The sequence below is a fragment of the Lottia gigantea genome (assembly GCF_000327385.1).
Source record: "Lottia gigantea unplaced genomic scaffold LOTGIsca_86, whole genome shotgun sequence".
Classification (NCBI taxonomy): Eukaryota; Metazoa; Mollusca; class Gastropoda; family Lottiidae; genus Lottia; species Lottia gigantea.
Window position 1 is genome coordinate 933,160 of NW_008710834.1, and position 27,410 is coordinate 960,569.

General features: G+C 33.8%; 1 protein-coding gene across 1 annotated transcript; it reads right to left on the reverse strand.

Annotated features, from left to right (window-relative positions):
• Positions 1–8,875: 8,875 nt before the first annotated feature.
• Positions 8,876–25,731, reverse strand: LOTGIDRAFT_169521 (hypothetical protein; the record flags this gene model as incomplete). The annotated part of the gene is made up of 8 exons (XM_009067804.1): positions 8,876–9,066; positions 9,952–10,075; positions 10,310–10,350; positions 10,946–11,288; positions 11,486–11,556; positions 11,960–12,066; positions 14,366–14,440; positions 25,637–25,731. 8 exons carry the CDS (start codon positions 25,729–25,731, stop codon positions 8,876–8,878), a joined length of 1,047 nt encoding a protein of 348 aa, XP_009066052.1.
• Positions 25,732–27,410: the final 1,679 nt, after the last annotated feature.

Sequence of the window (27,410 nt, forward strand, 5' to 3'; positions counted from 1 at the left end):
TACCCAGAACACACGCATTAACGCCACATTTAATCAATATTAATAATAAAATATTATCTTATGTGTTGAAATTTCAAATTTAAGCTTAATATTCTCACCTTTGCAACCAGAATTTATAACTATATAAAGGTGAAACACCAGTCTGTAAACAATTCTCTAAGTGAACAAATTCATATTTTGTTTATCGATCGACATTGGTGTTTAAAACGCATTAACGCGGTAAGTCATGCAGAGAGAAAAATTTATAACCATATTCCATTTTTTCATCATAAATGGATCTGTTTTATTACTTCTTTTCCAAAGTCCGTTATGTCAAGTGTTTAGTTAAGGATTGTTTTTGTCATGGGTCCGTTTCGATCAGGTATGCTGCAAAGTATTATCCTGTTCTCGGAGTGATTAGGTAATACCCTCATATAGGGAGATGCAAGCAATGTCTTTATTTTTTAAGTACTCTACGGGACAGTCTGTATGGCAGCGATACCTGGACTTTGTCTGACTGACAAAAGTGAAAGCTTAATAGTTAACACACGAGAAACCTTAGACACATCCGTGGCTTGGCAGAACTAGGTACCGAACAACGTCCTCGTAAGAGCTGAAACAGAGATGTATCCTCTATCTAGGCCGTGTCGGGCGCAGATATCTTAAAAATACATTCCACAGCTGCTTTTCAATGGCGAATGCAAAAAGGACATAAAAGCCATGAAAGTCGACCAGAACAATTGGGAAGTAACGGGCCTCCATCAGTTAATCCCAAGAGAAGAGACACTCGCTTAGCATTACGAATCAAAAAGAATGCAAAGATAAGCTTCAGCCGAGGCAGAAAGACGTCTGTCTGCCATCGAAGACTGTTATTTCCACGGAGGACCGCCAGTCACACACCAAGCTGCCCTTTTAATATTTACATTTAAACAAATAAAAAGAATAATGTGGTAAAGTTACCTCAGTAGATGCAACTACATTACTGGCTTTATACTCGAAGTGGAGAAGTGTTAAGATCAATTACGCTATTTAATAGGCTTTCATCAACATGAAGTGTAACGCACAGAATAACTGTCAAAAAATATCAATGGCAATAACTTGTCACAGATTCGTTGTTATATAATAGTTCGACATGAATTTTGTTCGTCAAATAGAATAGCAAGTTCGATATTTTATGAGTTATTCTATCCGTTCCCAGAGCATGTGATTGTGAAACCTCGAATTTAATTTACTTAATTCCTTGTAAGTATGATGTTCGTATGATTGTGCCAATTTTGTGTTATGGTTCTCCTATATGGGGCTTTAAACCCATAGACTCTATTGAGGCACTGCAGCTCAAATTCATTAAGTCTATACTGCATGTAGGTTCCCATTATATGTAATATATATATGTAACTGTGTTCAATATTGGTTAAAATTACTAAGCTTGCCATGTCATAGATACCCTAAAGCGGCGTATAATATGCTTCTGGGTTTGCATGAAGCTGGGAGAGTTAACTGGGCATCTCATATCAGAAACATATTACACGAATACGGTTTTGGATATGTTTGGGACAGGCGGGTGTTATCAGTGTAACGACATTCATGTCGGAATTTAAACAAAGAATTAAAGATTGTTGTCGTCAAGAATGGTCAATTGACATCCATCTCAACTCAAAACTTGAAAACTATTGTTTATTTAAGAAATCATTAGAATTTGAAAGTTATTTAAATATACATAATTATAAACATAGAGTTGCACTAACTCGATTCAGGTGTTCTAACCATGATTTATCTGTAGAAACTGGAAGATGGCAGAATATCCTTAAACCCGAAAGAGTATGTAAATATTGTAGTACAAGAAATGTAAATATTATTGAAGATGAAATTCATGTTTTGTTAGAATGTCCTTTATATGATGATATGAGGAAAGAATTATTGCCCACTATTGCCTTGTGTAAATACGATGTTAAATTAATTTTTGAAAATGTAATGTCTCATGTAAATAGTAACAGCATTGAAAATTTAGCAACTTTTGTTTACCGTGCATATATTTTACGGAAAAGAATTATGGTAAAACTATAATTTATGATAGATGTTTACCAAATGATTATGATGTATGAATATTTATTATGTTGGATATATTTTTGTACATACTGTTATATATTTTGTTACTATAATATTGTATATTGTGAACTTGTACTATGGGCTGCTGGCCTTTTCTACTGAAAAAATATGTTATGTTATGTAAGAAATGTCCAAAACAATATGTAGGGGAAACTAAAAATAATTCACGCACTCGTTGATTGATTGCCGCAGAACCGGAATTTAATATAGCATCATAGCAAACGAGTATGTAACAAATTAACCTAATATATCATCTATAATCAGATCAGAACAAAAAAAAAATAATAAAAAAAAAACCAGCCCGCTTATCACTACTTCTCTATGAAATATATGTTCCATCCTAGGCCTGTACATGCGGAAGAACCAAACTCTCCCTTCCCCGAAATCTATATTTCCGAACTTATGTTACTATAAGCTTCTTAAAGACTTAGAACCATCATCGAAACATCTAATTGTTAGAAAAGTAACAATAACTGTTTTGTACTACTGTAATGTATTTTTAATTACCTAGATATATCTGAAATGATGCGTGTTTTAAGCTTAAACAGAAATACAACTTACGCCAAAGAATCTGCTTGTTAAATAAATGTTTTATTGAAATATGGAGCAGATTTTTATTCTTTAATTTTAATTTATGCTTAGCCACAGTTATACATACGATTTGAAGATTTTGTTCATCGCCACTGAATATCAATTCAGGTGTACTTTTACCGCCTTACCTTTCTGTACCTTTATTGAAAGTAAACTACGAAAACACCGTACACAGTGTGCAGCAATGGCGTTTCTATGAATCATTTGGTGGTGGATGGGCTCAAGTAGGGATGACAATATTGTCAAGAGGGGTTCCCGAGACATTCCTTCTCTATTAAATGTTATGAAGTGATTAATAGAAGAGTTGGGAGAAAACCCTTGCCAGTCTCAGTTCTATGTTTGTGTTAGGGAGTTAACAGCGTGCTTCCGTGGCGTTTCTATGAATTATTAGGTGGTGAGAGGGCGTATAAAGGGATCACAGTATTGTCTAGGAAGGTCCACAGGGAATTCTTTCTCAATAAAAAGTTATGAGGTGATTGATAGAAGAGGTGGGAGCAAAGTCTGGCCTTTCTCAGTTTTTGGAGTAAGAGGTCAACCAGACAGCCACTGGTATCAGCGGAATTTTCTTCAGATTTGGGATGAAATATTAAATGAAAACAAAAATTAAGCAGAGTTGGGTCAGTGGCCGTCTTTTAAAAATGTTAAGACGAATTAAATTAAAGTTATTCACGTAATGATATGGATCTTGCTTTTTCTTGAATTTTTTTTAACAAAGTTTATAACAATGGTGTTTTGTAACATTGGTGATTATGTACCTTTATATCGATGAGATCTTGGTCATGATCCGTATTTGTATGAACCGTTTCATAGTGCAGTAACTGTTCTTTGTCATAAAAAAAACTTATCAAATAAGGATTGGCAACAAGACAAATATTAGGTTATTAACCAATCGTGTTGTAACTTTATGCTGAAGTATGTTGATGGTAGGCCTATTTTTATATATTTAAAACAGATGGCGGAACAGTTTAACAACAACAAAGAGAAGAAATGCATGAAATAGAAATATACTAAAGCCCAATATATAAATATTATACCCAAACCCCGACCTTAAATATATTTCTGATAAGAGAAAAAAAATATGCTCCTGATCATACATACCCCCTATGATTTGCATTCGGTAAATAAAGGTTTCGAAAATAAATGCCTTTCGATATCCAAAGGACGATAATTAAGTTGTTGCCTGAAGCCAATAAAAAAAAAAAACTGGTGGCCGGAAACCTCCCCTAGAAAATTTCCAGAATTACCGCCCGGAAATGAGAAATTTTTTCAGTGACATAGGTAATTTCTACTCCCAAGTTTAAATGACCGAATCAGAGGATACAAAAAAGGATACAAGATCGTGACACAGAAACTTCAGGCCACTCAATCAGGCTCAGCTATATCCTGCTCACTTAATTTCAGAGGCTTTTGATGTGAACAGCAAAATAAAAGATTTGGCAAAAATATCCTCTATCATAATCGTAGGCATCCACTTTTCCCTGAACAATACATTATTCTCCTAAACTTTTCAAATTCAATAGCTGAAACAATAGATCGTATAAATTCAATTCGTACATACGCAATAAATCTGGAGCAAGCTACATGCAATCATAGTCAAAAATAGTATACCAGTTAAAGTCTAGACAGTAATGACATTAACGTTATCAATCACTGTTTAATTATGACAAAATATTTTTAAGAGGTGAAATACCAAATGAAAATTAATGTATTCATTTTTATATATACGCCTACACATTAATATTTACTATGATTTATTGCCCTTGTTCTTGAATTGTAAGCTGTAAACAAAACCCATGATATATGAAAATTTCACTCCCAGAAACATTCATTTACTGATAACTCTTGTCATTCTCCCGGACAAATTAGCTGCCATTACAAATGTGGGCGTATTACGATGGCATTGCTATTTTTTGTATTTTATTTCAAAATGGAAATATCTATACAACTATGTAAATATAATGATCAAATATTTTCACTATTTAAATAGTGCTCAATACAATTGTAAAGCGATATACAAATATTTAAATAGAACAGAATGATGTTTTTATATACAAAGACAAAGTAATAATTAATCAACAAGTGACAACCCATCCGTGAATATCCATCTTTATATATAAACTTTCTTTAACCTTGGAATTCAAAGCTATGTTAGAAATATCATTATATTTAGATATTGTCATATCAAATTGTTTTGTATTAATTTATTTATGTGAATTGTTTTGAATTAATGTATACGTTATGTTGGCAATAAAATAAATAAAAAGATAACATTGGACCCATATAACCTTTCAATTGATGTATTTTATGATAGAAAATATTAGAATTGTTGATGACTGTATAACAAAAAGCTTTTGATGACTCTTTATGGTAATCAATTTTTTAAGGCATTCGATTCAATTTAGCAATTTGGTTTTGGTATTCACCCGACTTACATTATAGCTATACCACACATTACATCTCAATAGAAAAGGGTTTGCGACAAAGTAACCCGATCTCATCTAACCTATTTATCTTAAACCGATTCACATAAATTCTCTGTAAGTAGTAAGTTATACAAGACCCCAACATCAACGTCTTGGAAATGATTAGATTTGCAGACGAATTGACTATTTTTCCAAAGATTACATAAACCTATTTGCAATTTGTGTGTCATTTTCATTAAAAATGTTTTGACGTGATGGAAGTGTGATTTTTGTACGGTTACCTGAAACGGGCAGCGCATATTGGCGTCACCCATGTCCGTCTGTCGACAATTGCTCGTAAACACTCTATAAGGCACATTTCGTTATGGATTTTGACAAACTTGGTGTGAGTGTTTGTTATCACCAAAGGATGAACCGTATTGGAAATCAGAAAAATCGAAAACTATTTAATATGGGTTGATGCCCTTGTTCTTAGAAATGCGCTCAATTTTTATCTCATAAACACTCTAGAAGGCACAAGTCCTAAGAGATTTTGACCCAAGAATGAACCCTAATGTTATGTTATCGTAAGTGTCCGTACATAGTGGACAGTATAAATTTGTAAACAAAACCTTACCTTCCGTACTATACTATATTCCATGGCCGTGTTATTAAAACACAAATACGTAGTAAGCATTTGTTATGCTCTGGTACAATATACTTACTACGCTTCGCGCGTATCATACGCTTTCACACTCATACTTCACAGACATGTTGTTAAATCATAAATCAAGTAACAACAATACAAAATAGTAAACAAAAATGATAATTAAGATAACAAAAATGTACCCCCACTTTATTTTCAACAGATCTACATGTCCACCGTTTTTCTCCTAAATATTTGCTCAAAATCAATCCTATCTTTCTAAAATTTTCTTGAGAGAACCCCTTTAAGACACTTTATGAGAGACTTGCGACTATGACACCACAACAGTGTAGTCAAAATTTGAATTCAGCCTCAACAGTTGTCCTCCATTGAGCCAGTCTGTGCCCTATTTATGCCCCCAGTCTCGGAAGGCTGGTGCTGCCACTGATCGTACTTTTACTCTTTTGTTATACCTCAATTTCTACACTAAATGGCGCTTTGAAACTATGAATGATCCAATATAAATGTAAAATTGTTCAGAATTTTCTACAGTTTTGGCCATGTTATCTAGACGTAAATAATCGAGACTTATCTGGCGTGAACATTTGAGTTATTTTTATTGCAGTCGAATTAGAGCATAAATACATTATTCCACTTCCATTTATTTAAATACATTCCATGGAAAATAATATGTAGCCGTGTACTATCAGTGGTCGAGTAATGATAGCCTAGCACTACCAGTTACTCAGTAAACTAGGCTCGGTACTAGTACTACATGTGATTCAGTTATATTTACAATACTTTGATCTTACCTGTGACCCAGTAACAACATATTTTTATTGCCAGTGGTCCAATAACAATACACTTGTACCACCAATGACCAAGAAGCAACAACCTAATACTGTGGCCAGACTTACTTTTCGAATCAATTTGTCATCATTTTATGGTGAAAGTCCTCTTATGGATACTTACTTTATATTATAAAATATGCATAAACAACAATTATAACCACCTATTTCTTCCCAATAGAAAAGGGTGTGCAACAAGGTGACCCGATATCACATTACCTATTAAACTTATATTAGAAATTGTCTGTATATAAGTAACACCCCAACATCCACGCTCGCAAAGCTACCTGAAGATTATAATATCAATAAATTCAGTGGTATTGACGATAAGCAATTTTCTAGATTGTCATAAATGGTGATGATTATGTTCAGAAAATGAGCATCTTAATTTGAGAATTAGGGCGCTCTCAGATCAACTATGGGTCAATAAATGAAACGCGAATTGTCTGTAAAGTATAATTTAATCAGGCGAAGACGTGTCGAAATTTTATTTCCTCTTCATGTTAAATAATTTTATTGGTTGATTGTTCACAGAAAAGGGAGGTAAATTCAAGAGACTGCAATAACAACAATTTTATCCACAATAAAAACCATTCCACAAGATAAGGACACAACTAAAGACACTGTTTGTAAAAATATGGTCTCGACTCACAGGACTTAAAGATGATACCGATTGCTGCCTCAGTTGTACAGAGTTCTCAGCAAGATTTAACACGGGTAGATTTGGTTCAGAGTTCGTGTGACCTTCATTAACAAAACTTTGGTTAAAATATTTCGAAACCACTAAAGGTATAGATTTGCAAGTCGTTGTACGATTGTTTCTGATTAAAAAGTTAGCAATTTCAGGAGGGAATGTTGGTAAAGCTGGAGGTTTAGAACATTCACAGTTACTGCTTAGTTCTTGAATTTGAGTTGATTCTGCTTCATTGGAATCCTCAATATCACTTGTTTTTAATTCTGGAAGAAAAATGATAGGTAGCATTATGGTTCATAAGCCTGACAATTGCTCGAATAGTTTTAGAAGGTAAACATCTTCGAGTAATTTTTCTTAGAGTGGCTGAGACAGTTGTGGTACCAGGGGGTCGGGGGTTATGTGTCCCTCATCAAAAGTTCCCCATATTCAACCGCTACTCCATTTATAACAAATTGACAAATATAATTTGTTTACGTTCTTGTCTAAAAATATATCGGTATGCGCCAAAATTTCCTCCTCGGAACTGCAGTATTTTTCACCTTAGCTTCAATTGTCCCCCATTAGGTCAGTCTGTCCCCAGTCTCGACAGACGACACTGTTTTCATAGCCCAGATTTTCACACCATTGAATTTGTAGGAATAATCAAAGTTATAAATAATTTGGAACATGGGCAACAAATATAATATCATGTTTGCCTGCTGAACGATGGTATTGATATCAACGGAAATTCCTTGGAATTCTGCTCTATTTTTCTGCTTGGATCAAATACCAGCTCCCAAGTAAGAAATTTTGTACTTAAAGAAAAAAAAACCAATCAACGTGAATGCCATTTATTTGCGTAGAAAACTTGTGATTATGGACAGTGGCGTTTCTAGTATCAGTAAGTGATGGGAGCTGGTTGAGTAGGCATCACAGAATTGTTAATAACTCACGGGTAATTCCTTCCATAAAATGAAAAAAATAAGAGGGAGAATCTTTGCAACACTCCCACCCTGAGACCGCCTTAAAAAGCTTTTAAGAACAGGACCTAGAGCTAATGGTTTTCATCAACTCATTGATTTAGATATTTTTCTTTAATCTATATTGTAAGCCTACACTAATTTCTCGCATTCCATACAGACATCCACGTTTCATAGCCAATGGATAGCAGCCTGAAGCTTTGAGCAATATTTATAAGGAGGTCAATTTTTAATACGTTCATGGTCATTCACCGACACTGTTTTTGATTCATATAATTTGTCTTATCTGATTAGTCGAAGATATGAAGACCACTGAGTCCATTGAAACTAGGTAATGAAGTATCCATGACATCAAATTCATCTTCACCAGTTTTTCAAAGGGGGTATAGGAAATGAGAGTTCCAAGCATTATTACATCAGAAACTTTAAAAATGATTCGTCCTCAACGCAGATGTAGACTTACAGCGTCGCACAAAACAATATCAAACACAACATTTAAAGCCATACCACGACCAAAGAACATATTTCGAACTAATCTATGTTATTTACTACTCTTTATTATTTAATATCATTCAGTGAAACACAATTAGTCTATGTTGAATGGTATGAGGTAGAAGCAGTCATTATGCCTACACTTCCTGAACATTGAATCAACTGCGACCGCGGGGATGTTTTCTCTTTCTATCATGAGGTTTTTGTTTATGGGCAGGGTCTTTGCCTATATACTTGTTGAAAGGTTGAGAGTCGGGTTTCCCTGATTTCTTGGATGATACTGCAGCATGCTGATCAGCTAAAGCTCTAAGGATCGGAGCAAGATCATTCTCATCGTCTAACTTCAGTGCTGTGAAAAAAGAAATGATATTCGGCTCTAATGTGAAGGTTCTGTAAAAGGCAGTCATGCTTTCAGCTCCGAGTCATTATGGAATAATTGATGGTTAATCTACACAATCATCGATGAAACGACATAATGTTTGATGAAAGATATTTATTTTTATCTTCAAATGTGATCATAATGAGAACAGATAGACTAAGATATCTTCCGTTGACGTTTCTCTTATCAATAAACTATTCGTTCCATCGACGATATTTTGTATTACGACTACCATTACCCCCCACTCCAATGCAAGTGTTCACAGTGTATGTTGAAGATAATGAATTACAACAATGCATATAATGAAGCCGCTATTAAAAAAAATTAGGCACGTGCGTTTTGAAATTTTACATGCGGCATTCACTCAACCAAGCTAATATTTCATAAACGCAACGATCGATTTTTTAAAAAAAAATACATATATACCAATAATCTCCATATATCGTGTTTGATACAGTTTTAATGGTTCAACCGATGTTGGTGTGCAAAGGATTGAAAATAATTGCATGCAAATAGACTGCCTCTAATCGGAGAATCATTTTTCTACTTAATTGTTTTTGTGTATTTGTAGACACGGGTTCGGCTCTTTAGCGAACAACTATAAGGAAACACGAAAAGGCCGTGCAAAGCGTTACTCCAACTGGTCTCCGAAAGAACAGCTTGATCATGAACTTAAACGAAGTGCTGAAATTTTGCACTATTGTCGTATTATTATGTATGCGTATGGTAATATTTTTGAAAATGGTCGAAAGCTAGCCACTTTTTGTGTTTTATATCATCCTAAAGTAAATAATTGGACGAAGTGGAGTGTTGCTTTAGCAAATTTCATTGACATACATTTTATTTTAAACAAACCTGATAATTTGGAGAATATTTCTTCTAATAATACGACACGGGCTTCCAATACTTCATAATTCTCTTTCCTTTCTTCTGTTCTATTTAACTTGTCCTCTAATTTAGTTATTTTGGATTCTAACAGCTGAAAACGAGACTTTTTAACATGAAGCAATCCAATTTCTGCGATGATTTTGTTTCAATAAAAATTAAACCCAGATTTTGACCTTATTGTAAAATTCCATTCAAGCCAAATAATTTTTGAAATAATTATATGTACCAAAACGCCGTTGCGGATTGAATGAAAAGTGCTTCTTTCAACTATTTAATGAGGATCGTATGTTATCTATGTTTTAGAAAGTCTCTAAAAATTACCTACCTGAAGCCTTTCCTCGAAAAAAGCAATTGTATTATCCCGATCTGCAATAAAAAGGATACTTTGAAAAAAAAACGTGATTTGATAGAAAATACAAGGTTGAAAAATTGTAGATTGGTTTAAGACATATTGAACAAACGATTAGTACAGCATCTTTTTTTCACAGATCCAATAAGTTGAGAACCAGATGAGAATATTTATAACACTATTTGTACGACCATGGCCAAGCTTGTTGCTGTTTTCTGTTTACATTGTCCAACATTGAACAACACGATATAACATTTTTATGATGATATATGACCCGAGTATCGCCAATTATCCAGAGAGAAAATAATTTTTTGAGGCAAAATAAATTCAACATCAATGCTCAATGCAGTCTGTGGATTGGTGCGGCTTCATCAGTTATTTAATTTTGACAATTTATCGGCGGAAAGGTTCGCCATTTTTGAAAACCAAGTTACATGGAAGGCAGTCACAGGTACGTGTACATGGCTGCCGATTTGTTAAAGATGATTACTGAGACTGAAACGTTGTTGGAAAAGCTTTCTACTCGATAATACATTTGTCTTCCAACACGGTCATATAAATGTATGATGAGCAACGACGCTTAAATCTCTTCAACGATGACCATATCCTCACCTTTAAAGTTATCTTTGTTGATCAGAACAGCTTCTCCAGGTTCTCCCTTTAATCCAGGGTTACCCCTTTCTCCTTTCATACCAGGTTTCCCACTATCCCCACGGAGTCCGGGTATACCGGGTGGTCCCATCTTTCCTGACATGATGGCTTGTGGTGCTGCCGATGATGTACCCGATTCACCTTTAGGACCAATAGGGCCAGGAGGTCCCGTAGTTCCTGGTCTTCCAGGAATACCAGGTACACCACGACCACCTCGTTCACCCTTCTCTCCTCGTGGACATGAACATTGCGAAGATGTTGTTTGATAGTTTTTATTATCTCCTCCGTGACGCAGGTACGTTAACTGAAACAAATCAGATAGTTATACTGAGGCATATAAATACAAAAAGATGCTATACTATAAATGTTATGGTTTGGTGTATCTGTTCACAGCTTTTGCAACAGTTATACGCCAGAACAAAGTGTACATATATATTTTACCATTGTGATAGTGTACAGATTTTACAGATTAAACAGAATAAATTAATAACAAAACCTTACCTTCCGTACTATACCTTCTGTATTTGATATTCTAGATTTTAATTCTTGTATGGTCGTGCAATTAAAACACTCTGAAAATTGTAAGGACAAATTTAGTTCATCCATTTGACGTCTACTTTAAAATGACGTTGTACTTCAAAATGGCGGAGGCAAAATTTTAATGTTCCGAACCGTTGAGACAAGACATAACCTGTTCAGAACTCGACAACCGAACGCCACTTACTTGTTTTATCTTTTGCCCCAGATGTAGCACAAATAGTTATCGAACAATTCATACAATATACTATGTCAAGTATGATTTGCTAGTTGCAATATGGTAGTTCAAGTACAAACTCCTCGACTCGTTAGTTAGTTTTCTTTAAATACAATCTGATATCATAGTGATATAGCCTAAATGATTTTATTGGGGGGATTTGTGAATTCAGTCAGTAGATATCACAGTCATTCGACGAAAAAATAATAATAGAATTCTACCTAAGTCGCAATGTTCCCCCTGAAAACCAGGACAGCATCTCCATTTGATTTCTTTCTGTTTTCTATAAACTACTGTATAGTACTTTTTCATCGGACCTTGTGATCCTCTGAAATATAGATCAGTTAATATGGCCCGCAAATGACTTGATGATAGCATAAACACGGGTAAATATTTTCAGTGCAAATATGTTTACTGTTGTCTCATTTTACCCCAAATTCAAGTCATTTTAGGTTGAAATGTATCGTAGACAAGCGTGCTTTCATTAAATGTATTCATACAAAGATTTTTATATTGTTAATCAAAGTCGTTGTTTTTTATTTTAAAACTGACTGTCCAAATTCAGGTCTATTTACCGACGAAGGTGGGAAGATTTGGACTTATCAAGCAACTGTGGGAACGGGTGGATGATATAAAGAGATCTTAATCATGTTAAGAAAATTAAAAAAAAAATGTCTTTATTTCATAACCCTTAACCTATATAATAGTCAAAGTCTTTCTTCAATAATTGTGAAAAAAATGCACAGGATGATGTTTAAAAGAGAACTTAATAAGTAAATGTAGCTATGAACATTCGTTTATTCATTATTCGTGTAACTATTTCAATATTTCAATTACAGGTTGTGCCCTACGGCTATTCCTATCAGTTTTCATCTTGAAAGGATATCTGATATATTGACAAGTGTAGAATTACACCAATTGACAAAACAGCTTTTGATTATATCTCTGTAAGGTGACAAAAATCACACAAAGACCGTTATGAAGCTTTAACTTATTCACCTCTACTAAACTCTTCCCTTTAATGAGACACAATTTAAAAAAATATAAACCCAACGACTGACTTTATGTCCGCATAGGCATAGCAACACACGACACATAGAGACTATTCATTTTATTTAACTAGAATCATGTTTGAATAAAATTATCCATAAAGCTATTCAAAATTAAAATCCGACAACCGGATCCTGTATAATTTCACAATCAGCGGTTGCCAAGCACATAACGTCCACTTTTATTATAAATTTTCAATATATCAAGGGCTGTAACTCCCTCAAAATGGTTGAAATAAGTACCAAACTCTTCAAATATTGAAATTTGTCTTGTGGATATACACCTACATACCAAATGTTATAAAATTTTGACTCTATTGTTGCCTCTATAGCATTTAAAACTTTTAACGTATTTTCAATGTTTCAAGGGTTGAAACACCCATCGATATATTTTGTAGAATCAGGACGAAAACAGTATGGACGTAACGGGGCGACGGCAATATACACCCACATTTGAATGTAAGCGTATAAAAAGTAATCTGTACGGACTTGTATCACTTTCAAGATATTATTAACATATTGTGCAGTTATTACCAACTTTATCGGTCGGTACTGAAAATGGAAGCCGAAAAGTAACAGGCTAAAATCTTTTTCATTTCATTGTAAAAAAAAGGTCGTCATATAATTCTAAAATATAGATAACTTCACACGCTGCGTTCTGAAAATACTTTTTTTTTTATCTTCCTCTGGCATGAACCAGTCCTTAATAGTAGAGGTTCAAATGACAAATGATTTATTATAACAATATGAGAACTATAAGTAAATGAGTGATGGTATCTGTTTCTTCTATAGTTATTGTGTTCTGTGGTACAAAAGACAAGTAGATCAAAATCATTTTATTTCTCATTTAAATGGATTTATTGTAATAATATTAATTTTTCTGTCAATGAATGGCACGTTAAGCCTTTGGTAGTTATAATTCCATTACGGTGTCGCGTTGAAAACATCAGAGCATTCTTCTCCGCATGAAAATTGAAACACCAATATCGCAAAGTACCATCTGTGCGTTTTCGCCTCTGTTCTACAAGCCAGTACAAATATATTGGACCTATGTTTCCTAACGAGGGAGAGCGTTATAGCTAAGCGTTCCATGTGGAATTCATCCACACAGTGTTTCACTTGGCGCGTAATGCCGTAGTGGGTTTATTCCTTATGTCTTAATTTACGTTTATAACATTAGGTTTAGTTCCCACTTGGAATTTCGGAACAACATTATTTAGTTTAAGCATTAATTTTTATGGTCATCGTCATTTTGCTTTAAGTCGTCGACCTATTTTTATCAGTCTAGTTTTTTAACTGAGATTTTTTTTTAAATTGAAAAGCGTTGAATTTATCGTTAAGAGACTGCATGCTATTTCAATTTGTGTTAAGGGAGAGAAATCTGTCATTACCAAGTGCTCCATGCATCGTATGTTTATGAGAAAAGTTAATTTGGCCCTGAATGATCAATTCGCGCTTCAATAAGCACACTTCAACACATTCAGAAACTAATTTGTAACAACCTTGCTTGGTCCTCAGCATTTTCAAACCCTTAGTCAATATATTATTCGAGTATTTTGTTCCTCCAAATTGCATTACCTTCTGTCTTGATTCCAGTCCCATCTTGGTTGTCGACATGTTACCATTCTTGTTTGTACCCGTGGACACCACTTTCTGAAATACAAAAACATCATTTTATTTTGCTGTAATTGTTTTTTACTTAAATAACGTCCATTTCATAGGGAGCGAATTCGACTCCAAACTCAATTTGTTAATTTCGAAACTGGCAAAAAATGGACCAATTAAAATAGACCCAAAAAAAAAATCAACGTCTCAACCACCAACACGAACGTCTATTTAAATTTTTCAATATTATTATTTGATATCTAACAGATTTTGCATTGCAAAAATCCTATTTTCTTTTAAGATCCAAGCAAATGACCCTAGATATCAAACTACAGAACTTCCTTGATCGAACCCCAAATCTCAATACATCGCTTAGATAGTGGTTCTTCAACGATATATCCAAAAAACTAGGTGCAACAAACGTGGTAGTTTCTAGTTACTGCCGTTTTAATCATTTACTAGCAGACTAGTTTGAGAGCTCTTTCTCCGACATACAAAACCGGAATTATATGGTCTTTAAAAAATTGATACAAAAATCCAATTGTTTCTTCTCATATATCAGTATAATAAGAACGTTTTCTTTCCTCTCGCGGCGAGAAATTATTCTATAAACATTTCCACCCTTTACAACATTAAAAAATGGAACAAATATGAAACCAGTTTCCTTTCTTTCGTCCTTAAACGAAATTATGACTTTAATTGATTTATGAAGAGAAGGGTATTTTATGTAACTCATATATATTACATAATGCTGTTCATCGTTTGATTTTGCTCAAATTCAAAGGGGGATCGCATCCGACATGAACGAATCGTTTATTATTTATCAACCACAAACGTATGCGATCAACATCAGAATAAAAGAAATTCGGACCAGAAGATTAGATCCGGTAGCTGGCATTCCTGCACATTAACGCTCAGTCCTGGGCCTATGGGTTTCTATTGCTTTATTTAAAAGAGTAATAGTAAATGATAATGTATACAGATATTAAACAATCTTATAAAAAATGTTAAGATGCAAAACCAGACAAAATATCTGTTCTGGTGGGCATTAAAATACTATATTATTAATAAATGTATTGTACGATTGTGCCATATTTCTTGATTTGGTTTATATTTGGTTAAATTGTTTTTTGGAGGCCACGAAAGCTAATACAATAACATAAATATTGCCATCGGCCGGACGTGTCATTATGAATGGACACGAATGTCCATTGACTGACCATATGAAGGCTGATTATTTATTCAATGCAGGTGTGACCAGGCATATGACAGACCACCCAAAATCAGGTGTCAACAACTTCCCTAACGCACTTTTACAGTGTTATTATTTTACGTTTGAAGCGATCAATCCAGTATCTAATACTACTGTGAACCCTGAAGTATGCATACCATATATATAAATAATTTTTGCAAAATTAGAAAGATGGTATGGAACCGTATACTCCAGACTGAACACGTTAGATTCCTAAATCAGAAACGAAAAATTTGTTCATTGCATACTGAGTGGTTTATCTCGCATTCATCAGCTCATTATAATATACATGTGTTGGATGTAATAGTTAAGGAAATTAACTTCAGTACACACGTGGCTACACACTCATTAAAATCGCACTTTATTTCAACCAATTTTGTGTTCGTTAATTGAATGTGACAAGGATTTCTGAATATTAAAACGGAATTCATTCTGAAACATGTTGTTACTTGGATTTTCACATTGTGCGATCTTCACAGAGCATACCATTCCAGGTTCTGTTTTAATATTTCGATATCGGTCTTGGTGTATTGGTGATTATTTTGACAGTGAAATTATGTTGATATTGTAATGATTATTTAGCCTTCCACCTGTAGGTATACACAGACGGGAACAAAAAAGCAGGTCTACTTTGATAATTTGAACAATGAAAGTAAATATAAGGTTACATTTAGTGGTCACGTTTCATTTTGATAACAAGGTGTTAAGTATGGTTGATCCTTTACTAGCTTATAGTTCAATACAATTTCTTTATTTTCATTTTAGAATGTTTTCTCTTATTCAAATATATAATCAGAATATATAAGATAATATGTGAACTGTCCAAAGCACAAACAATACTTATGTTAATAATTCAATATATAAAACATGCACCGTTGAGAATTTCTCTACTGAAAATACCAATGTGAACTGATGGTAACAGATGATTTTCTGAGCGGCTATTTGAGGGGGGTGAACTGAGGAGGAAAACGGGACTATATCTCAAGTCAGAATGCCTTTAATCACCACATTCCTTCTGTACCTCTGGATGTTCAACGAGCATTTTATACTTCTGACTATGGTCAGAGCAAAATCAACTAAAAGTTTATCAAGACGATGTGCATATATAGTATTTTGATGTATGTTAATTATGCTTGCAGGTTAGTTTTCTGGGAATATTTGAAAATGAAAATAGCATCAACCAAATTAGCTCACATCATCATAATAAGAAATTTAACATCTCTCCATAAGAGTAGAAGTCGAATAATGATCTCTAAAAAAATATTGGCATTAGTTTGTTCTTTAACTTCATCTTTGGTTGAGACAAATGTTCATTTGGATATTTTCTGTTTATTGAATACTATTTGTACAGGATCGACATTTCAAATCGTGTGGCTTTGAATCCATTGCCCATTGAGATTTGGTGTTCATACTTAGCGTGCATATTTGTGCCTTACAAAAATAATATATACATTTTTTGTGCATTTTCAACCATTTATATGATTTCAAAATAATTAAAACCGTGTTCGTGTGAACACCGAAACGGCGGAAGTAAACATTTTTTCAGGGAAAAAATTCGAAATAATCTTTTCAGACAAATATTGACATTTCTCAACAAAGATCCTTTAAATGATGAACAAGTATACCACTAATTTGTGTCTGTAATATCAGTTAGAAAACTACTAGATATAGCAATCGGTTAAGAAACTGATAGTGACAGATGTATGAATGTTTTTATTGAATAACTCTATAGGTGAGCAGAGTACTGTAGTCTAGACTAGTATTATAAAGAAATTATTTAGGTCTCTAGGTCTGCTACTAAAATTATTTTTATCTGCTTGCTCAGGTGATTTTTTAAGTGAAGGATCAGACGCACTTTTCGTAACGTATTTCCAGATCAAAATTAACCTTAGCTTGACGTTATATTAGCTTATTAGTTTTTTTTTTTTTAGTGAAAAACAGACCCTTGCTGATTAGCAAATAATAATAAACAGGTAATTTGCAAATGTACATAGCTCTTTTGCAAAGTGCATGTAATGCTGAAATTTAGGCGAATTTCCTTATGTAGACATTGAAATTTCTCAAAAATGCAATGGGGGATACACTTAAAGGTGAAAGCTATTTTTCTAGGAGGGCACATACCCCAACTGGCTAATTTCTGGATATTTCACTTCAGATTATGTTAGTGACATGTCAAACGATTGCTGGTGCTTGATGCCTTCGAACAGTTCCTTTCATCAACCGCGACAACAAAATATATTGAACCAAATGATGCCCACAGTTCTTCTGTGTGAAAGATGAACTATTAAGAGTCAGCATTCTGTCCCAATAGAGGTTGTAAACATTATTAGCCAAACTGACATAAACTTAAACCATATAACTTGGATCTACAATCTACACTATTTTATGCTTATTGGCATACCAAACCAAAAAATATTTTTCCAGTTGCTCTACAATGATATACAGGTAAAGTTTTGTTACGTCACAATGTTCTGCACGTGATTGGGCCAGAAAAAACATTCCATAACATGCTGTGCGGAAAGAGAAATTTTGCCAGGACAGCAGAAATAACATTCAACTCGATTCATCTAAATCGAAATACCCGAATTATATATCTGCCTATCTTCTATTGCCTTTAACATAATATCTTATTTCCTTTCTAAATGAAAAATTGATAATCTTTACTGCAGAAAACATTGTTCGACAGAATTTACACTTAAAGTATTTTTTTATCGTGTGTAAATGGTAAAGACATCACTTAACACATTATTTTTAGATTTTGTTCAAGTATTCAATAGACATTTCCTCTGAATTCCAACTGTGCAATGTTTTAAATTTTAGTTCTTTTACCACAAGTAGATAACCGATATCTACCAAAACCTTTCAAAGTATTGATTGTATAACAGTTAAATATATTTGGCTGAAAAAGGTAAATTTCGGCTTTCCGCATTCTTTTTAAAAGTTCTATCATATAAGTACCATTAATAGTACAGATTTTAATTGTTTACTGGCTTAACGGACTGGCCCGTTGATGTTACAATTACTTTTGCTAACAGTTATTACCGATGCTACGATGTCTATGCCGAATTAATCCACACACTTACACCATCTTATCATATAATACGGGGTTTTCTACAGTAGTGTACTTACGAATGAGGTTAACGCCATTTTCAACTGCAGCAGATGAACTTGTGGTCTCTAAATTTATGAGAGGGCTTGATGTAAGCATTCAAGATGTCCAACCCCAAGTTTGATTATGGGGTTGCATAATCGAATTACAGTCGTTGCACCAAAGATACGCATCATAAATTTTGCTTTAATCATGTGATGTGACAACCGTATAGGAAAGGAGATATATAAAGCGATTAAGTTCAAAAGTTGCTTTTGGATAAAAAAAAATCGGTCTTATAACGATACGATTTAGTGTTGCAACCCTGGTCATATACTGTGGCCCGTTTTTCATAAGATTAAATTTCTCGTAATTGGAGGTTGTAAATGGGCGTTTAGGATCATTAAGTACACATATTTGTTACAGCAATTTAAATATGCACTGAGTGCCCACGAGATAAAACATCTTTCAAAAGATCACATATATGTTTTAATTTTATTAATTAACGTAAATAATAATTTTAATTTGGATGATTTCAAATGTTCTTTATCAAAAGTATTCTCTTTCAAAACATTTTCATTATATTTTTGGTGCTTTATGCCTCGGTGTATCAAAGAGAAGGGCGAAAAGTCAACCCAAGCGTCAAAGGAATCATCCTTTTTTCGTTAACATATATTGAACTTTCATAAGTTATGTACAACTTATACATAAACATTTAGAAGAGAAGATATCTTGTGGTCTCAGATGACGTGTGAAAATCTACTAGACTTTCAAAAATCATTATTCCATTCGACTCGGCTATAAGTGATGGTGCTATGATCCGAGAAAGATCAATGCCAAGAGGCGTGTAGACATAGCAGCTGATATACAAGGGAACCTGTGTTATCCTTGTCTTTTGTCTCATATTAGGTGGCAATTCAATTTTGAATATAACTAAAAAAAAATTTGTTAAAATAAATAAATTGTAAATGTTTTAAACAAAATTTTACAAATTCAGCATTATCACTAGAGTCAATTTCATTTGGATAGGAATTTTTATGTGATAACTTGACCTAAATTTGTAGAAGTTTTCTGACGCAAAAATGCCAATATCCTATGTTCTAAAGATAACAAGATATACGGATAAAAAAAATGCACTGAAAAAGACCATCTGCATGTTAAAGATATTTCTAACCTTTTTCGAAAATGTCAAAGTTAATTATAACTGGTGAAATATGATATAATTGATAGAGTCAATTCTGTTTCTGTTCAATTTCAAATGTGTGTTTGCAATGCGATACATTTATATTATATCGTATTTTGCATATTTTTAAATGCCATCAGCAGTTTGTTTCAAGATATTCAACATGTACATTATATAAAATAGAAACCACAGGAACTTTCATATTATTGATAGGCTTGTTTGTGGTCATATTAAGGCAAATATGTAAAAAAAAAAAAAAACTTTTATCGAACAACAACGAAAACTTGACTCGTACAAAATGTCATCATTATATATAAACAACACCCAAAACGATGCATTGAAACAGCTTGAAAGTCGAGATATCGCAAACAAAGGCAAAAAGATCAGTCGGGTGTTTTTAATGTTGAATCTTCCATCGATAGTTCCTATCCAATTACATGTATACTTAAAGCAATGTAACTTTTATATTTCTGATATTAAGCCTGTTCTGTGTATCGTTTTTTGATACCCTAAACACCATGACGGTAAATAACAGTCGCATATACTATACATCATATTAATATTATCAAGGAACAAGGGCAATAACTGAGAAAACGTTTATAGAAAAATCGCAATCATCTTACAAATGTAGCCTGCGTAGAATATGAAAAATTTCATTCACATCGAATCACATCGCCCATCAAATGGGCGTTGACATTTGGTCATATCATTACAGACATTTCTACTTCAAATTAAGTTTCTTGTGTTTCTTATAAGTAGGTCAGTAAGTAAACAAATAATTACGTTCAATTGTCTACATCCTTTTTCTAATTTTAACTTTTTATAAAAAATTTCAATATTAACTTCCTCTTCTTGGTAAAATATGTTGTTTTAATATATTTTGTGTTATACAAGCGGATAAGACTTGGCATTTTATAAATTCGAAGTTTTGTTGGAAAACCATTACCATTAGACGAACATATGTTGGTGACTGAAAGTACAAATGACGGGTAGCTCTCAATTGTGTACGAGAAGTTAGCTAGTCGGAACAGAAAAATTGATAAAATTTTAAAAGTAGTCTGTATTAACTAATCCATTTTAAGAACGTTTCGTACTCCAGAGCAACTACATTATCACTACGCCCGATATCAATCATTTTCAAGTTCATATCCTGCAGGGATTGCGTTTAAGATATTGACCTCGTGATTGTCTTGCGTATAAGTCAACTTCAGAAAAGTAGGACGTAAGTGAATTACGTGATTATCTTACGTATAAGTCAACTGCAGAAAAGTAGGACGTAAAACTCCATTCATTTTATTTGTATAAGTCAACTGACTCTTTTCTTATAGTATATCTATTTCAAACATTCTGATACACGATATGTGAACGGTTTAGTAAGAAAAGACGCTTATTTGAACAATGTTAATGAGAAGCTATTTAATGATGAAATATATGTTTGAGAATTCAATACAATCAGAAGTTATTGCCTGGATTACGTTGTCAGATTACTCTTAATCCGTTGGTAGGTAAAATGACAGTATATTAACAAAGCTTGAAATGTGTCGTATGTTTCACGTTTCCAACTTCGTTTTAGTACCTTGCAATTATTTAAGGTATTTCCCCAATAAGTTATGCATGTACAGTGAAATTTTCCAATATAGAATTTGCAACAATCTCCTATGCAATGCTCCGTATCATAACTGTGCAAGACAACACTGACGGAAGTGACGTCAGAATACATTTCCGACAAAATATTTGATTTTCAGGAGAGGTAAAATGGTAGTAAATTAACAAAGCTCAAACTGTGTCGAATGTTTCACGTTTCCAACTTATCTGTACCTCACATTTCTATCTCTTAGCCTTCGGCAAATGTACTATGGAGATATAACATGTAACACAGGATTTGAAACCAACGTCGAATTTCAATTTTGAAAAGTAGCATAGGTAGCTTAAAATGAGCTTTACCGGTTCAATTAGCAAGAAGAAGATAGGCCTACCCTCGAAAATGATGTTTTGTATACCACGTTTATGGTTTAAAATACAGATACACAGTACATATATCTCAAAACAGGGTCAAAGATAGAAGAAATAATGTGCCAATTATATAAAAACAAGTCGAGAGAACAATGTTCCGTACCAATAGAAAATGTCAGACAGATAAGTGGAATTGTCTTCAAATACTATTATAATATTCAGACGGGTTATTTAAGGAAAATACAAACAACGATCATTATACCTGAGTTTTTTTTCTAATTTATGCTGAAGAGGCTTTGTTTCTGGTTTGGTGTTAGATTAAAAGTGAAATTTTGACAACCAAAATATATATGGGATTAAATTCCATCTCGTAATCAAAATTTCGAATGTTACTTTGATAATACATGTAATTGAATTGATGCAAAATTTTTGCAAAGGGGTAGTAAGGTATAGCATGACCCTTCTTCATCGTCGCCATTGGCTTTATGAAGACAAGTCTACTATAGTTGAAACGTTGGTTTTATTTTACTAATAACTATCTATTTTATCTATCTCCTTACACTAATTATTCTGTAATTTAATAAAGGTATCGCAGGAAATGATTATCAAAGTGTCCACAATTCAAGAACTCCTTCAACTGAAGGGTACGTATAAAACGTACCCGTAATTCACCCAGGATTGTGTTTTTCAAATCGCCTGATCTGAAATCTGATCGAATAATATTTTTTTCCGGCCAAATGGTCGCTTGAATTCATTGTACCCTTTGGAGCCCCGAATTTTTTTTTTTTTATTATTGGCTACTGTTTTCTGATCTGTCTTGGAATATATAGGCAAGAATCCCGATTATGTTTCTCAAAATATGGCCAATATCATTGGTCGACCAAATGAGACTCTGAAACTCTCTGGACCAAAACCGAAATTTCTTTGATCATCTCCTTCTTTTGACCCCATTGATCAGGGCAGCTCTACGTAATTGGTGTTTATCCAAGGATTGTTTTGGTCCCGATAGTACTCGATTATTTTTGTGGTCGATGGGATTTTTTCCCGAAAAATGTTGGAAAGAAATGTATCCAGTAGGTAAAATCTAGTCCAGATCGGGCAGATCTTCCCCTGAATTTGTAAGTTAGTGTTTGGCTCGCAGATTTCCAACTTTTTCGCAAAAATTCAACCGATCGACAAAAAAACTGATCAAGTACTGTCGGAACAAAAACACTCTTAAGGGAAACCATATGGTAGACGACGAACAGATTTATTGATGAGTTGCTGAAGTAATTCTTATTGTTTATTTAGGCAGCAAACATGGAGTATGAACATTCCACAGATACACCACTACAATATCATAACCATGTGCACATTTTTACCCGGACAGCTGTAGATACCGAGAAAAGATATTTTCTCAAACATTCGACTGAACATTTATAAATAGACACAAACAATAAGCAAAAACTAAAATAAATGATCCAATAGTCGACTCTTTCTCTGTACTTATAACCATTGCTTGTCTGAGTTGTGTCCTGTTATATTCGTCAACAAACACAGAAATAATGTTTTCAAAAGGAAACTTAAATGTATGTGTTTTATTAAATGTACACAGTATAAGAAATAATTTGTGATCTGTTTAAGTTAAAAATCAATGCGAGAAAGAATTTCAGTTTGATTATAGATTATATTCTGTGAAGAAGTACATTATTATTAATGCTGGAACAACTGAATTTACACTTTAGCACATTACGGTTTAGGAAGTTTATGTTTGAGCCTAATTCGACATAATGGACAAATTATTTTGGTCAAGAACAGTTGTGGAAGTTCTTTAAATTCCGTGTTGATTATGTTCACAATATACTAGCCAATTTGGTTGTCTTATGTTCAACATTATTATGTATTTTTGATGATGCATGGTTATTCCAATAACACCACCACGATCTTATCATAACTACATGTAGATAAAGTTCATTAGAAAGGTAGATATAAGAATTTAGCGGAAGCGTCTGGCTGGGTTCTCTAATTATTTGTTATCAAGTTGAAATTGTTAACTTATTTCAAATAATTTGTATGTACTTTGAAAGTTTGCACATATTTGGGTTTCTCTCCAACATAGTACCACAGTACAATAAACAATTCGCCTGTTCCTGAAGGCATCTTTAGTGGCGTTTCTACATGATGTGGGGTAATTGGGCATGAGGGTTTGCCAACTTTTATAATTTCTTATCAGTGTGTTCTCAATTTCCTGGTGCTGTTTGCCTCCTTGTCATTTCTGTGGCCCCGACATCTCCACCTGATGGTTCCCAGAAACGCCATTGATTCTGTCTATAATGTGTTAACACCCCAATATTTCGTCACCCCATGAAACTAACCAGTTAATCGACGTAATGAGCTAACAATAGTTTTAAAGACATGTTTCCAAACTTTCTGGATGGTTTAAGTAATCATACGGTTGACTAGAGCTCATCCTGCTGCCGACTTATTTTGAGAAATAGGGGCCAGCATATTTATGTAAGGCACAACGAGCTCATGCTGCTAGTACACATTAAGACAGAAAAAGTTAATATAGAAATGTGTAATAAAAAATCTGGAAATTCTCAACAGGGACAAAAGGTGAATCGACCGCGATAAGATTTAAATTAATAAAACACCTCAATTTAATACAAACGGGCCTTTGAGGCAAGATAGTAGTCTAAACAAATCAAGTTGGTAGATAGATAAAGTAATACTTGTAAACCTACAATTATTTACTATATAAACGATGGGTAATTCACTGACTTAAAAGACCACCAATTTTAATTGCTAACATACCACATAACATTTTTGATGATAGGGACAAATCTCTATACTTATCAAAATCATATTCAACGACAGCATCCAGCAGTAAGTGAAGATAAGTAGGCATCCTCGAGGTTGTACAGAATTATGTGATTTCTTTTTGTTGTTGTTATTGTTGTGGCCACTGTGATTCTGCTATTTAGACCAAAGGTTGATCATACTATTCCGTGTTCGTATAAATAGGTGGTAGGGAGTAGCGGTGGCTCAGTGAGTTAGACGCTTGCTCGCTAACCTGAAGGTCTAGGGTTCAATCCCGGCATAGGTCGAGATAATGCCTTCGGATTTTTCAACCCGGTTTCCCCTTGTTAGTGATGCAGGTAAGAGGGGCTGACATGGAAAAAGCGTCTAGTCGTTCAGATGGGACAATAAACCGAGGCCCCGTGTGCTACAGACTGTGCACGTAAAAGATCCCTCGACAGTTGGAAATCGAAAAAAGAGCAGGCTAATGCCGCTGTCCTGACAAAATTTCCCTCATGGCGTTACCCGTCTTCATGAGCCCACAAGGTGCAAAAAAGTAGGACGTTAAACTCAATCATTTCATTTCATGTTTTAAATAGGTGGTAAAATATTGGATGAACTTTGCTGCTAATATTCAAACCCAAATAAAATGTGTGCGATTCGGAAGATTCCATTTGAATGAAACTTTGCACAGCACGCTTTGTTCGGAGTAATAATTTGCTTTAAAAATCATTTTCAAACAATGCAGTATTACTACTAATGATTACTTTATTGTGGATGGAAACAAAAGCAATAATTGATAAAGAACAATAACACAGTGCAGTTGTATAGCTCAGTTGATAGCGAGTTGGATGTTCGTCGTTAGCTACCGTGGGTTAGAATCCTCCTTAGGGTAAAAATGGTTTTGCTGCCTTCCGCCAGATGCGGCTTTCACTCCCTAATACTAAAGGATGATGGTGTTTATGATAAGAAATAAATCTTTTGACTTACCCATTCCATTCATCCAGAGTAACTATATACTCCACATAAATTATCAGTAATATCCACACAGATCTTCCACAGTTCCAAACCGATACTAGGTTCATTTTTCTAGTAGTCAATTGTTATACCAATTACTTGAGCATTGTATATTATTGTACTAATCGTAGATTACAAGTAGTATATTTTAATTCTTAAACATAACAATTAACAGGAATTTCGAAATCGTCAGGTATATACAAGAACGCTTTTGAGCCTTTGAGAGAACACTGCAACAGAGCAAACTTTAAAATGTATTTAATGTGATCCTTTGTCGAACAATTATACCCACGAGACTGCCTTTTATTTCCCCTCAATGTGTTCTTCTTGTCAGAGAAGCAGTGTGTGTCGAGAAAGAAAGAAAAGCGTGTAAACGGTTCAATGGGGATTTGGCGTTCAGTTAAAATACAACAGACTGTTTGCTATACTATGATTCAGGCCTATTTCTCTTATACCACTTGATATAAACACAAAGAAACTGAAGCTTTCTCTTATTGTAATATGTATCGTTTTGAAAAATATTCGCATTGCAGACGACAAAAACTATTTGTTTAGGAACTAAGCAGATTAAATATATATATTTTGATATATATATTTGAGGGGACACGAGACAAATGGGTTAAATTTGAAAATTTAATTTGAACCATATAGAGTGACTCTCTTATGACATGAGGTCACTGATATTTAATATTCATTTAATTGACTGTGTTTAGAAAGATAGCTTGCCAGGTAAGTTAATATACGCCCACTGGCAGCTTTGATTTTATATAAAAATATTTGGCAGTACAGTAACAATATTACCAGTATTAAATATTCAACCTTCAGTCATGCAATACTTTTGAACTTTTTAGGCGATACTGAATAATATTACTAAGTTTCGTCAGAATTAGTGAAGAAATTGGCCTTCGAAAGTGTTTACAGTCTAAAACTTAAACGCGTTTTAAGAATAAGGGCAATACTCGTACTAAATACTTTTCGATTCTTCTGATTTAAGATAGTTCAACCTTGATTTAGAACAGTCACACCAAGTTTCGTCAAATCCATCAAGTATAATGCCTTCCAGATTATTTACGAATAAAAATTGAACGCGTTTTCAAGGGAAATAACTCATACCAAGTTTCGTCAAAATCTATCAAGTATTGTGTCTTCTAGAGTATTTAGGTTAAATATTGAACGCGTTTTCAAGGGAAATAACTCATACTAAATATTTGCTTTTGTACTCTTACTTACGACACCCCTATATGGACTCACTCCACTAAAACATTTTAGAAATCTTCTCTTTTGGGGTTTTTGCATGTCTATTTTTAGTCTAGATTTGGAATTTGATGTCTGAAATAGCATTATCTTTCAGAATTGGTGAGATGATGAGAGACTCTAAAGGCGGAAGGCTAATTCTAAAAATAGTCGTTTTGTGAAGTGCCAAACTCTAGCGGATGAGTATAACCCGTAGTAGTCTACTTTCAATTTTAGTAGCTCAAAATTTTCATGGTCATCATATATTGAATTTTTTAAGAGACATTGAGAATTGGTCAGGCTTTCATACGACATATTGGAAAGCTTTCAACGAGATTTCTGGAAAAAGTTGTAGAAGGTTGAATTTCGTGTTTTAACATGGGAAGAGATTGCAAATGAATTAGTGGAGTGAGTCCATATACATCTGAGGCTCACATTTCGAAGGTGAGCTGTGAATACAATTATTACCGATTACCGCAGCTAAATTTCTCGTTTCGGTTTCTGCATCCTGTCT